The sequence below is a fragment of the Bombus vosnesenskii genome, unplaced genomic scaffold (assembly GCF_011952255.1).
Source record: "Bombus vosnesenskii isolate JDL3184/JDL3185 unplaced genomic scaffold, Bvos_JDL3184-5_v1.1 scf7180000013286, whole genome shotgun sequence".
NCBI classification, from domain to species: domain Eukaryota; kingdom Metazoa; phylum Arthropoda; class Insecta; order Hymenoptera; family Apidae; genus Bombus; species Bombus vosnesenskii.
In genome coordinates, this window is record NW_022882939.1 from 1,233,865 (window position 1) to 1,246,612 (window position 12,748).

At 32.5% G+C, this 12,748-nt stretch overlaps 3 protein-coding genes across 3 annotated transcripts; 2 read left to right on the plus strand and 1 right to left on the minus strand.

The window, feature by feature from the left end:
* Positions 1-5,628: 5,628 nt before the first annotated feature.
* Positions 5,629-8,064, plus strand: LOC117232382 (probable phosphoserine aminotransferase). Its single transcript, XM_033491734.1, has 8 exons — positions 5,629-5,703; positions 6,298-6,428; positions 6,581-6,693; positions 6,824-6,985; positions 7,061-7,155; positions 7,251-7,420; positions 7,504-7,764; positions 7,926-8,064. The coding sequence occupies exons 1-8, from the start codon at positions 5,629-5,631 to the stop codon at positions 8,032-8,034; spliced, it is 1,116 nt and encodes a 371-aa protein (XP_033347625.1). The 3' UTR covers positions 8,035-8,064.
* LOC117232385 (guanosine-3',5'-bis(diphosphate) 3'-pyrophosphohydrolase MESH1) lies at positions 8,030-9,263 on the minus strand. The gene is made up of 3 exons (XM_033491739.1): positions 8,933-9,263; positions 8,495-8,826; positions 8,030-8,434 (listed from the first exon to the last, which is right to left on the minus strand). Exons 1-3 carry the CDS (start codon positions 9,129-9,131, stop codon positions 8,303-8,305), a joined length of 663 nt encoding a protein of 220 aa, XP_033347630.1. The 5' UTR covers positions 9,132-9,263; the 3' UTR covers positions 8,030-8,302.
* On the plus strand, positions 9,226-11,277 carry LOC117232384 (zinc finger protein 830). Its single transcript, XM_033491738.1, has 5 exons — positions 9,226-9,354; positions 9,454-9,650; positions 9,879-10,356; positions 10,429-10,598; positions 10,672-11,277. The coding sequence occupies exons 2-5, from the start codon at positions 9,547-9,549 to the stop codon at positions 10,811-10,813; spliced, it is 894 nt and encodes a 297-aa protein (XP_033347629.1). The 5' UTR covers positions 9,226-9,354; positions 9,454-9,546; the 3' UTR covers positions 10,814-11,277.
* The last annotated feature ends 1,471 nt before the right edge of the window (positions 11,278-12,748 follow it).

Sequence of the window (12,748 nt, forward strand, 5' to 3'; positions counted from 1 at the left end):
GACTACTTTGACAAGAGGATTTCTCGCAACGTTTTATCTACCAAATGCGTAGAGATTTCAACAACTATATGAAATCTCGAGCGATTATGGAGCACCGTGTGTTACGTCGGTGCTGCAGGAATAGAAATCGCATTACTATCTTGATGTATATATGGATATTTTTTGTTTGCAGTCTCACCGTTCGAGATGGCATTGGGACAAGCGGAGGGAGTTGGTGTTCGCAACGATGCTGAAACGTACCGCACGCTCGGGGACCCCATGTTCTCCAATCTCTGCGCCTTTCATTGGTTTGGTTTATATATTATATTATATGTATTGGTTTGGTAATATACGTAATAATGAGCGTTCGAAATATGTTCGAAGAGTGTTCGATTCGATATTTTTTATTTTTAGAAATATATACTTTGTATGTCTTATAGTTTAAAGAAAATTTGTATAGTACATTTTAGCTTGTAGATTTAGTAGTATCGTTTAAAATATTCGTTCCATTATTCTGAACGTCAAGATTTTGTATATATTAACAGTTTCGTAGACTTTAAGAAATAAGATGAAATTAATAAAATGTTTACAATTTTTCTGCAATCTTCTAGTTCATATTAATGCCAAAAATGCTTTTCTGCCCAGCATACTACACATAACAAAATTCTGTCGCAGGCAAGAGACCCGTACATGTACCCAGGCTGTTGGCCGTCATCGGCAACATTATTTGGCCTGTCTGTGTATGAGATAAGGAACGACGAGAGAGGATTGGTACGGGATAAAGAAGGGACGGAAAGTCTTTGTTTTTAGAAAATCGTACATGAAGTTTTCTGGCTGACGAATGGGTTGCACCATGATCAAGTTGTACATAAACGTCTCATCACTCCGCGCTTCCGTATCTTGAACATCCAAGCATCAACTAATTCGAAAATCGTCTGACGCGCGATACTCATAGGCTTATTGTGACGAACTACAGCAAATTGTAGCAAATCTTATTTGGTGAGCTCTAATCCCTTTTGTTCGTTATCTGTGCAAATGTGTTTTCTCATGTCAGGAAAAGTTTTTTCATAGCTTGTACCACCAGGTTGTATGCGAGTTGTCGAAGCACACAAGACAAGCCTCCGGTGAATATCAATAAGGAGAGAAAGCGCTAGGGGTAATGGCCCCCCCTAACGCCAATTCAATAGTCAGGAAATATTAGGACTGGCTAGAACAAGAGAACGCGTGGAGGGGGTGCAACTGAAGTTAATTCATAAGAGGATCCTGGAGCACCCCTGTCATACGCGTAGGGTGGTCATCGTGGAGTTTTAGTCGGTAAGAGTCCGACACTACTCTGCTGTTGCGCAATTACTGCAACAGCAGAGTGTCCATGAGGATTTCTCCACGTAAAAAAAAAAAAAAAAAAAAATGGTTGTATGCGAGTTACTCTGGCTTATTAATATGCCTTGTTCAAAGTTGACCAAGCTGAATACTGTCACAGGTCTCTATCTTCCCATTCGAATTAAGATAATAAGAGCTTTTTGAGGTATGGAGTAAATTGAATGCATCTTTGTTGAGTCTAGATGATCCAGAATGGCAAACTACCGCAAGTAGAGCAACTAATCGAAATAATAGACATGCACATATACGTAATATGTTTAATATGGATAGGAAATTGTTTTGAAATTTAACAATCATTGCAATAATTACGTCGGTTCGGAAGTCGTATTACTAGATACTTATTTTCACAGATTTCAATTCACTTATCCATTGATTGATGTTGGGACAAATGAGGAACTTCGCATGTTATTAGATTAACAAATAAAATGTATTGTTCCTGATAAATGGTACGCAGAATAGTAATGGAAATAAAAGACTGGTTTATATTACAGTTCAAGTGACTGATAATAGGAAAGCAGTGATGGGAAAATGAGGCAACGTATTATAAAATTGAATCCCTAAGTATAGCATGTAGATAATATTTTGAGTGTTGACGAAGGACAAAATTATGCACATTCCTTTTCCAATTCCAAGGAAATACATCATTGATGAGTCAGTTGTCAAAACACGATGGAAATTGCTCATTGTTAATTGAACAAGTTTGATATAATTACACAAGCTAAAGATTTAACTTGAAATTTGTTTGAAGAAATTTATTTTTGCTTATACCTGATGTCAAGCGCGGTATTAAGTATTATGCTTTTATAACTATTGTTTTAAATATTTTTGTGTTGAAATATTGTCGTTTGGGTGTCTGTTTTGTACTGCAGGAATACCCGAAATAATTGTACTCGTCATGTACAGCTAAACAACTACAGGCAGTTGATCCTATTCCTGGAACGCGTTGGATTCGTGTTTGCATGGTACGTTGATTGGAATCACTTAGAGACGGATTACTGGGGGTGCGAGTAATTATGTTTCAGCCAGGATTGGATAGAGAACGCGTTTAATCGACGTTTAAAGATCCGCTTAAAATACACATGCTCTGGTAGTTTCTAATTGGATCGTTATAGATGTCGTATACTTTCTGCTAAATCCGTTTTTGGGAGACATTAAGTTGAAAAAGGTCATATTTTTAAAGAGGGGGAGAGAGGTGGTATGCATTGGATAAAGGTAACAATTTTATATGAAGAATAATTATTGTAAACATTGAATATAATTGGGGAAAATTGAGAAACTGGTGCAACTTGTTGTATTATAAGCTGCAGGCTTGGTGCTGTGTCTATCTCTTATCACTTTAATACAATGGATGAGACATTTGTATGGTGTTTTTTGATAATGGAAAACGTGTTCGTGCTGTATGTTTTGCATTCAATAACAGGAAATGGTTCTGCAATTTCAGTGATTCAAAGTACTTGCAGTATAATGATAAGCATAATACAATATAAATTTGCATTTCATCCGGCTACTGACGGAAATACTTGTTTGACAATGGAACAGATCATTGCTAAGAAAGGAAAAAACGAACAGATTGTGTATCTATAATCTATTCCAAATTAAGATCATCGTTTCACGTTTAATATTTTAGATCTGCAGAAGGTAATTCACATTTCATTGTGATGACCGTATACACTGAAGCTATATCTGACCTTGCTATTTTTTGTTATTTGTGAAAGTATGTAGGATGTATAATAGACAAATATAGGGAGGATACAAATAGTCTCAACTCTTCTGCAGAAGGAGAAAGAAAAATAAAGGGCGATAAGGAAATGCATACCATACCATACAAATAATTTCAATATAAAGTCATTTGAAGCATGCTAATGAAAGCATGGTAAGCATGGTAGTGTTAAATTCTTAGAAATATGTAATACCCAAATATGAAATTTGTATTATTTAAGTGTTTCAATATGTTGGGTATTCCTGAGTGGACACTTATAATTTTTGCTTTAGGAAGTTGAAGAAAGTTACATTTATGACGTGAATTTTGTAATAAGCCTCCTGCTCTATGGGAAAGCCATATTGTGAAAGCCATCTAAACATGTATGTATTGTTTAAATATTATTGCTTGATATTATTGCCTGATGTCAAGCGCGGTATATATTAATATTTTTACAAGATTTATGTTCCATATACAGGGTGGTTGGTAACTGGCGGTACAGGCGGAAAGGGGGTGGTTCTACGCGAAAAAAGAAGTCGAAAATATAGAATAATAATTTTTCGTTTGAGGCTTTGTTTTCGAGAAAATCGACTTTGAATTTTCGCTCTCACCGTAGAGCGTTGTCTCGATGGAAAAATTAAAAAAAAAATATATATATATATATATATTTTCGACTTCCTTTTTCGCGTAGAATCATCCCCTTTCCGCTTGTACCACCTGTTACCAACCACCCTGTATGTATATGTATATATATATATATTTATATATATATTGATCATACATCATAAATGATAAAGTTCCTGGGATAAACATATATATATATATATATACAAACATATATACATATATATATATGTTTATCCCAGGAACTTTATCATTTATGATGTATGATCAAAATCAAAACTTTTGGGATTATCTATTTCATTTTTATGTATGTTATGAATTATATATTGTGAGAGATATTTGTAATAAAAGTGAAATAAAAGAAATTCCGTTAAGTGATCGTATTAATATTTTGTATTAACACGTTCGTCACCCAACGTGATTCGGCTAAGTTTTCTGAGGGGCCCAAAAATTCAACCGCCGGTATGCAAAACGTAAATAGAGCGACAAGCGGGAATTCATTGTTTATCGCCTCTGATTCATTGTAAAGAAAAGATTATTTAGTTCTGAAGTGGAGAAAGCGATAAGCTTTCCAGCTAGAGTATTCCGAGGGATCTCATGGCAGATATCTCAGATCTTTCATTTAGTTGAGAAGCATACTTGTGAGACGTACATCAGTGATTCATTCATCCTCAAAATGTTCAGTAAACAGTGTGAAAACATATTTGAAAGTGAGGAGAGTAGTGATGACGGAGTTCACAACTATTGTTCGAAGTGTCCAAAATCACCGCAAATGTGTTTGGAACGTTTTGACAAATACCACGCGATATAGCATAATGTAATATATTATCCAGAATATAAATTAATAAAAAGTATGGTATAATATGTTTTTGGTATTTTTATGTTGTATATTCCATATATAGTATCCTATATTTAACACGTTCGTCGCCACGTCGCACATATTTGTGAAACAAGCTAGGCGACGAACGTGTTAATTCGAACAAGAAAGCGTCACCATACGTTGGTGACAGGGCCCCCACAGAAGTATACCCGTCACATAAATATGTACGACGTGGCGACGAACGTGTTAATAACCACAAAATCTGAATCTAATCACGTGTTAGTCATATAAGTCAGTTTCGTAATCGGTAGATAAAACATTGCTGGGGGCATTAGTAGATTTATCAGAGGAATATAATCTTTAAAGAACACAAAATATATTATAATATTGTTTCATTTATGGAAGTGTAATTGTTATATTAGTTCTACTCTATTTTGTAACAGATACTAATATAATATTTTTACGTGATAAAAAAGATACATGTACAGATTCAAGGAAGGACAAAAATTGTTTAAATCATTACTATCTCTTCAGGATACAATTATTGAAAAATAGTGATCAAACCTTTAACATTAGTTTTAATACATTTCCGCAGCTTCGTTTGAACTTTAGTAATCATATCATTATAAAACAACAAATCATTAAGGTCTAAATCCGCATTCTTTGCTCATAAAGACCCGTTGAACAGATCTTCACGCAACGCACAAAGCAAAATAAAGCAACATATCAATGTGTGCATACAATGGTCAGTATTGACACGGTTTATTGATCTTATCTTTACCTGAATAAATTTTAAGAATTCACAGCAGTCAGTCTCATAAAGTAGTTTCAAAGAAAACAGAAAAGTGTAAAGAGAAAGTACAAGGAAGTGATGCAACGAAAAAGAAAAGGCTTCGATTTATAACGATCTATGATTGTCCAGAGTGTTTAGAAATCAATAATTTTTGGTGTATAACATCTTAAAGTGCTGTAAAAAGTGACTACACAACGTAAATAGCGATAATTTAGTGCGATAAATCTACCAAAGTCCTTAGATAACAAGGCACGGAGAATTCAAACCACTTTCTGTGTCAAATCCAGTTCAGTATTTCCATATCAGCTTTCGAGTAAAGCAGTACATCTCGCAATGAGTAATCAGACCAATATTTTAGAGAACAAAGTTATTAATTTTGGTGCCGGGCCAGGCAAACTTCCGGAACAGGTAACGCTGAAATTATTACATATTTTAATCGAGCCTATTATTTTTAATCTTGTAATTTTACTTTTTGTTCATTTTTTAAAATAAAGACATTATGTAAATATTAGTTCATAGACAATAGGAAGAGATGAGTTATAGAAATAGAAATATGATTTACAAAAGATGAAGATATTTCTCTTTTTTTTTTTTTATTTCTATAGGCTTGTGTGTATTAATTAACGTTTACATAAATATTATAATCTTCAATATCATTCACTTAATATTTCTTGTCAAACTGTTTTTGAAATGCTTTTTACAATTAGGATTATTTTTAGTTCCATGTACTCATTCATGTAAGATATTAGAAGCAATTTGGTAATACTTTTATTATATATATTACACGACTTATTAATTCGTTGGATTAGAATTAATCAAATTTATTTCTTCCGTTATCACGCACGTTTAATATCGTCAATATCAATGATAATAAATATTAAATTAATTTATACATGTCAACATGAGGTATTTTTTCCTTTCAAGATTAATTGTTTCGTTTATATTCTTGTCTCTCTTCATCACGAATAAATTACACTGTGTAACGGTATGTTTCTTTTGCAGGTATTAAAACAAGTACAACAAGAATTGCTCGCCTATGGTAATACTCAAATCAGTATTTTGGAATTGAGTCATAGATCAGCTGAGTTCAAAAGCGTTATTGAAAATGCACAAGCAACGTTGCGAGAAATACTGTAAGTTGTTATGGAAATATAAGAAATATAATTTTCTTCTGAACAATGGCTCTCGTTAATCAGTCCCGAGTAATATTAGAAAGCATCTATGAGTAACTTCTAGCGCTGATACATGTTTCTAAACGAAATAATGAATGGTTTAAATTTTACAGACATGTACCCGATAATTATAAAATCCTGTTTATGCAAGGGGGTGGAACAGGTATATTTGCCGCTGTTCCTTTAAATATGATGGCAACTGATACTGCAGACTACTTAGTAACTGGTAAATTTTTAAGCATTGTTCTGTGCTATAAAATATACAACCTGCCAATACCAATAATAGATATAATAATCACTATCTAAAAATAAAGGTAGATAGTTTCTTGTATTTTAATGTAAATTCAATTTTCGAGGCACGTGGTCGGCCAAAGCGGCGAAAGAAGCAGCCAAGTATGGCAAAGTGAATTTGGTCTTGCCACCAACAACGAAATACACGGAAGTTCCTGACCCATCTACTTGGAACCTGGATCCCAATGCGTCTTATGTTTACTATTGTGCAAACGAAACAATTCACGGTAACTAAATAATAATACAAAAACTCAAGACAATAGCTTCAACGTGAATAATCAGAAAGTATTTCATTATTTAAGGAATCGAGTTTAATTACATCCCTGAAACGAATGGAGTACCACTGGTCGTTGATATGTCGTCGAATATACTTACAAGACCTTTCGATGTTTCGAAAGTACATAATATTTATCCTGATAAATATTGATTATAACAACGAGTAGATCAATTATCACAATACCGATTAATTAATTATTATAATATATCTTTCAGTTTGCTGTAATATTTGCTGGTGCACAGAAAAACATCGGTCCGGCTGGTGTGACTCTCGTGATAGTGAGAGATGATGTTCTCGGTCATGCTTCGAAGTTCTGTCCAATAATGTTCGATTTTAATGTTATAGCAGCTGATAACTCTATACACAATACACCACCGGTATTTCAGTAAGTATATCTATAATAATGGATTTTGTATATAAATAAGAAAATATATTAAATATTTATTGCCAATTTATATTGATTTTTAGAATATACGTAGTTGGGCTAGTTTTCAAATGGATCAAAGAACACGGTGGTGTTGAGGGGATGGAGAAACTGGCAATTGCAAAGAGTCAAAAGATATACGATGTGATCAACAAATCAAATGGTTTCTATTCATGTCCAGTTAAATCCGACGTAAGGAGTAGGATGAATGTGCCATTTAGGATAGGCAAAAATGATGAACAATTAGAAAAAGAGTTTCTATCTGGTGCGAGCGCACGTGGAATGCTTCAATTGAAAGGTCACAGGTCAGTACAAGTAGAAAATAAACCTTGTATATATAATATATATACGTTAAAAATTAGACGAACTATGTTTTACATACACACGCGCGCGCGCGCGCGCACACGCACACACACATTGTTGTTTTATTATCTTTTAAATTAAGCCTAATAATATTTAATTACAGATTAGTAGGTGGAATTCGAGCATCTGTGTATAACGCTGTTACTGTGGAGGAAGTAGAAGCATTAGCAAAATATATGATGTGGTTCTATGAAAAATATAATAAAAATTAGGAAATTAAAATATATTTACTGGAAACATTATTTGGTTAAGAATGACTTGTATGTATGTATAAGATATATAGAATATCATTACAAGATCTTTCATATATCTTATAAAATTTGAATGTTAGTAAAAAATATATCTAATATAAAAACTTTCATTATCTTTCTAAATATCACGTAATATTATGTAATATTTAATGCTTCAAATATATTTTTACCTTTTTTTACATTTTGCAATGTTCAATTTCAAAATTATTGTTTTAATAAAACATTAACATTATGATATCAATGGCCTTTTACATGTACAACTTTCTCTATCTTGGGATACCTTCTTTGCAAATATTAGATCTAGCTCTCTTTCTAGATTAAAATTAGTTCTGCGACATCCATCAACCACAGCTTTGGCCCACTGTAATTAATATTTTTTACAGAATTGATTAATATTTACCTTAAATGAGTCTTTCATTACCTTAAAGTATTCTTTTACTCTATCTTCTGACCAACCAACTGGTATAGCTTTTTGAAGATCTCTTAAATTATACAATTTATCTGCTAGCTTTACCAATTTAGCTTTGTGACTGCATTTAGGGGCATTCTCTATTTGTAATCTTTTACGTTCCACTTTTGGTAAGCTTTTATCATCGGTTAGTTCCTTAACAATGTTACGAACCTCTGTACCAAATTGAGTTTCTATCTCTTCAAATGTAGTATCAGTATCTTCTACAGTATCATGTAAAAGAGCTGCTATAATTACAACAGGATCATGAATATTGCCTTCTTGTACCAAAATATTTGCTACTCCTAAAAAATATTTTCACAGCATGTTATAATTTAAAATTATGATTATATACTTGTTTTGTTTGATATTTGTTTTATAAAACGAACTTGTTTTTAAAAATTTACAAACCTATTGGGTGATTTATATATGGTGTTTCGTTTTCATCCTTTCTCCTCTGATCCTTGTGTTTTATTGCTACAAAATTGGCACATTTGATTACTATTGATAACAGTTCTGCATTAGTCAATTCTCTGGAACATAATTTGCAAGATCCGACTACAGTCAATGGATCGTGATTGACACATGGTACAGAAATATCATTCTCCATGTTTAATCTGTTGCGTTATGCCACAATTTTCGACCTCGTATCTTATAATTAAATTTAAAAGAATTATTGATAATATTGGATATTATAGCGACAAAGAGAAAGCTTAATGCTATGAATAAATTTTTCTGAATAAATAATTTTTTAAGAATTATAAAAATTATAAAACACAACAGTTATAAAATATACTCTTTTATTTAATAATACTACTCTACAACGAGAAAAGGTTATAAATATATAAAAATAATTCTCTCTACTAGACGTACTTTAGAAATTATTTTGATTGCATCAATTAATGTTAGTTAATTTTGAAACTTGACAATAGAGGAGCTACAGATACCTAACAAGAAGCGTACAAAACATAACCTAAACATTGTGAGTTGTGTTTGTTACTTAAGAGCGTAATTTATTTCTGAAAATGTCACTCAAAAGAAAATTAACACAAGATGACTTACGTAAAGCTATGAGTGAACACAAAAGGAAAATAGGAGTGGTTAAAAAAATTGAATCGCCGCTGGCAAAATATCCTTTTTATTGCGGTTTTATATATTTTAATATAAAGTTTTTTCTATATATTTCGTTTTGCATTAGATTGTTTTAATTTTTGTTTTATAATAACAAAATTTCGTTAATATTCTATATATTTAAGAGTAATAAAATTTAAGTATATTTTGCATAAAATTATCATTTCAAAAAATAACATTTTAGAGACTAAAATATTTTTGAAGAATCCTTAACCATGGTAAACACATATACAGATGCAGGACAACTTATGTGTATTTTATGCAAAACCATTGTACGCAGCGAGGCAGTTTGGCCAGTACATTTAAACTCAAAGACTCATAAGGAAAATATCATATTAGCAAAGAAAACAAAACTAGAAACAAATCCTACAAAGGCTCAAACGTGTAAAAGGCCTACATCTCCTTTACAAGAATCATCAACAAATAAGAAAATAAAGGGTATATTAAAAAATTCTGCACAGTCAGCACAAGTTCTGTCAAGTTTACCATCAGATTTCTTTGATAATCCTAAACAAGTCAATTGTACTATACCATCAAGTACTCCTATAATAACACAACAATCTGAGAATGATAAAGAACCTGTACATGAAAAAGATTTGAAAAATGTAGAAGTAGAGGAGGAAAAAGAAAAAGAGAGAAGCAAAGATACAAATCAACCACCACTTCCAGAAGGATTTTTTGATGATCCAGTTCTAGATGCTAAAGTAAGATCATTGTATAAGAATTTTCTGTAGTAATATAATGTTAAGTCGAGTAATTTATATGGGGATTTTTAGGTGCGTAACGTAGAATATAAAAATCCTATAGAAGAGGAATGGGAGAAGTTCCAGAAAGAAATTAAAGAGGAAGCGGCACAGTCTGCACAAATTATTGCAGATGACCAAGAAGAAGCAACAACAGAAAGACAATTAGATGAAATAGAGGAACAAATAAGACATTGGTCTAGGTAATTTAAATCATAGTGAATTTAATTGACTCAATACAGACCATACTGAATAAACGAAGTATTATTTTGCTAGGGTAATGGATCTTGTAAAACGTAAGGAACAGGTGCAAGCTACTGACAGAAAACAAAAAAATACAGATGAAGATGTATCCAGCGAAGACGAAGTCGATTTCGATGAATTCCTCGATTGGAGGGCCAAAAATTCTTATAAATAAAATTTCTAATTAATGTACAGTATTTATGACTTTGTAAATATTTATATGGGTAATTTCAAAAGTACTTTTAGAAGTATGGAGAGTAATATCCAGAAAGTTGTATTAATTAAATTTTCATATAAAATTCTGGACATTGTTTGTATAAAAAAAAAAAAAAAAAAAAAAAATAGAAAAGAATAGAAAGAATAGAAAAATGTTTGTCACTCCTGTTTGAGGAAGAAAACGAGTCTACGATTTGTACAGTGTATTAAGATTTTATTAAAACGAATTCAAAGAGTCAGAATATAATTAAGTTTCAAATACAATTGTTATAGATTATTAATTTATCCATTACAAGCTATAATATGAAATGTATAATATAAAGGTTACAAGGTAGGCTAAGCCGCTAGTAAAATAGTGTGAGTAGTATATTGCCAAAAATTTAACAATATCCACTTTCGTTACATACCAGACATTATAAAATATTGAAAATCGAAAAATGAGAGACTCGCATACTCGTTTTTTACCCGCACCCATCCACGCGCAGTAACTAGGAAATTCTACAATATGTACCTAATCGCTAATTAAAAGTTTCTCGCGTGAGTTTCATCTAACATCTGCGTCGAACGATATTACGTTATAATCTCTGAAAAGTTACGTCTCTGTAAGATTCCACTTTGCTATCTAGAAATCCTGCATTTTAAATACTCTTAGTGTTTTACAACGTAGCATGTAATCGTGTAGAGCTTAATTTTTATTTTTACATGATTTTACTTCTTTTTTTTCTTTTTGTAATCGAGAAGCGAGACCTACATTTTACGACTATATCGTGTTTGTGTACCTGTATACCATATGTATATAAATATCTCGAGACGAGTATATAATAATTCTTTCTTTTTCTTTTTTTTTTTTACGTTATTTACTCTAAGTCGAATCACAACATTTCTTCATCGCGAACCGTCCAACGATCATAGTAATCGAACATTAAGAGACGGATCATTGAATTTAAGCACAAAATGCGATCAGACGAAACTTCTAAGCTTATCCTTAATATATGTAATTCTACAGAAGCTCAAACGTGCGTACACGCTACGTAGTCCCTTAAAAGCAGGCGGTGCCGGTGATTACATTAATTCGTTACAATAATATTACTAATGTTCAGAAGAAATGAATACTGGACCTTAACGATATTCATTGAACGATCGTTTATAATACAATCGGATAAATTGTGTTGGATACGAAAGGGTTACGCAGGCAAGGCTGTGTAACAAGAAATTCTTACAAAATCACGAAAGTCTCGGTTGAAAGATCGTTTCCTAAGGACGTTTTATATATTTATTATATATGCATGTATATTGTATTTCGACAAAGCACTGACGAAGATAGTTCCTCGCGGACCGACGATCTTTCATTTCGACCTTTTCATCTCTGATCAATTTGATTCGGATTCAGTATCGACAAAGGTATTGTCTAATTTTTTGATTTAGGGATGTTCCATCGTTGTCAGTAAGAATTGTCGGTTTCTTGTGTTTCTTGTTGCGTCTTCCGGTTTATCGAAGTGTTCTGTTAGTTTCTATTGAACACGACGAACGCGAAAGAAAATAGCGTCGTCGATCGAGTTATCCACAAAGATATCAAAAGTGGTCACTGGTTGAACTTTATAAGATGATTTACTTGAATAGTGATGAGTACATATACAAGTACTTATGTAGTTGGTATCGTCACAGAGAGTTCGTTTGGGCATGAAAAACCGATATTTTCGGAACAACGTAGTCCCACGAGAACGAGAAGTAATCCAAACACTTCCCCATATTTGGATTACAGTATCGTTCTTCTATCTTCACGTTCTTCTACAGTATCGTGTATCTATAAACTGTGACAGTTCAGGGAACAACAGCTTGCCTTGATCTCTCAGACGATTCTATTATTAAAAATCGATCCAGGATCACAAGAGGA

Bases quoted from the DNA above. Each gene is read 5' to 3' on its own strand.
- LOC117232385 (XM_033491739.1), bottom strand. From the start codon at position 9,131: ATGGAGAATGATATTTCTGTACCATGTGTCAATCACGATCCATTGACT. The intron at 8,827-8,932 runs GTTTGTAAATTT...AATATTTTTTAG, and splicing joins ATATATAAATCACCCAATAG to GAGTAGCAAATATTTTGGTA. The intron at 8,435-8,494 runs GTAATGAAAGAC...TATTAATTACAG, and splicing joins GAGTAAAAGAATACTTTAAG to TGGGCCAAAGCTGTGGTTGA.
- LOC117232382 (XM_033491734.1), top strand. From the start codon at position 5,629: ATGAGTAATCAGACCAATATTTTAGAGAACAAAGTTATTAATTTTGGT. The intron at 5,704-6,297 runs GTAACGCTGAAA...TTTCTTTTGCAG, and splicing joins CAGGCAAACTTCCGGAACAG to GTATTAAAACAAGTACAACA. The intron at 7,156-7,250 runs GTACATAATATT...TATATCTTTCAG, and splicing joins GACCTTTCGATGTTTCGAAA to TTTGCTGTAATATTTGCTGG.
- LOC117232384 (XM_033491738.1), top strand. From the start codon at position 9,547: ATGTCACTCAAAAGAAAATTAACACAAGATGACTTACGTAAAGCTATG. The intron at 9,651-9,878 runs ATATCCTTTTTA...CATGGTAAACAC, and splicing joins ATTGAATCGCCGCTGGCAAA to ATATACAGATGCAGGACAAC. The intron at 10,599-10,671 runs GTAATTTAAATC...TTATTTTGCTAG, and splicing joins CAAATAAGACATTGGTCTAG to GGTAATGGATCTTGTAAAAC.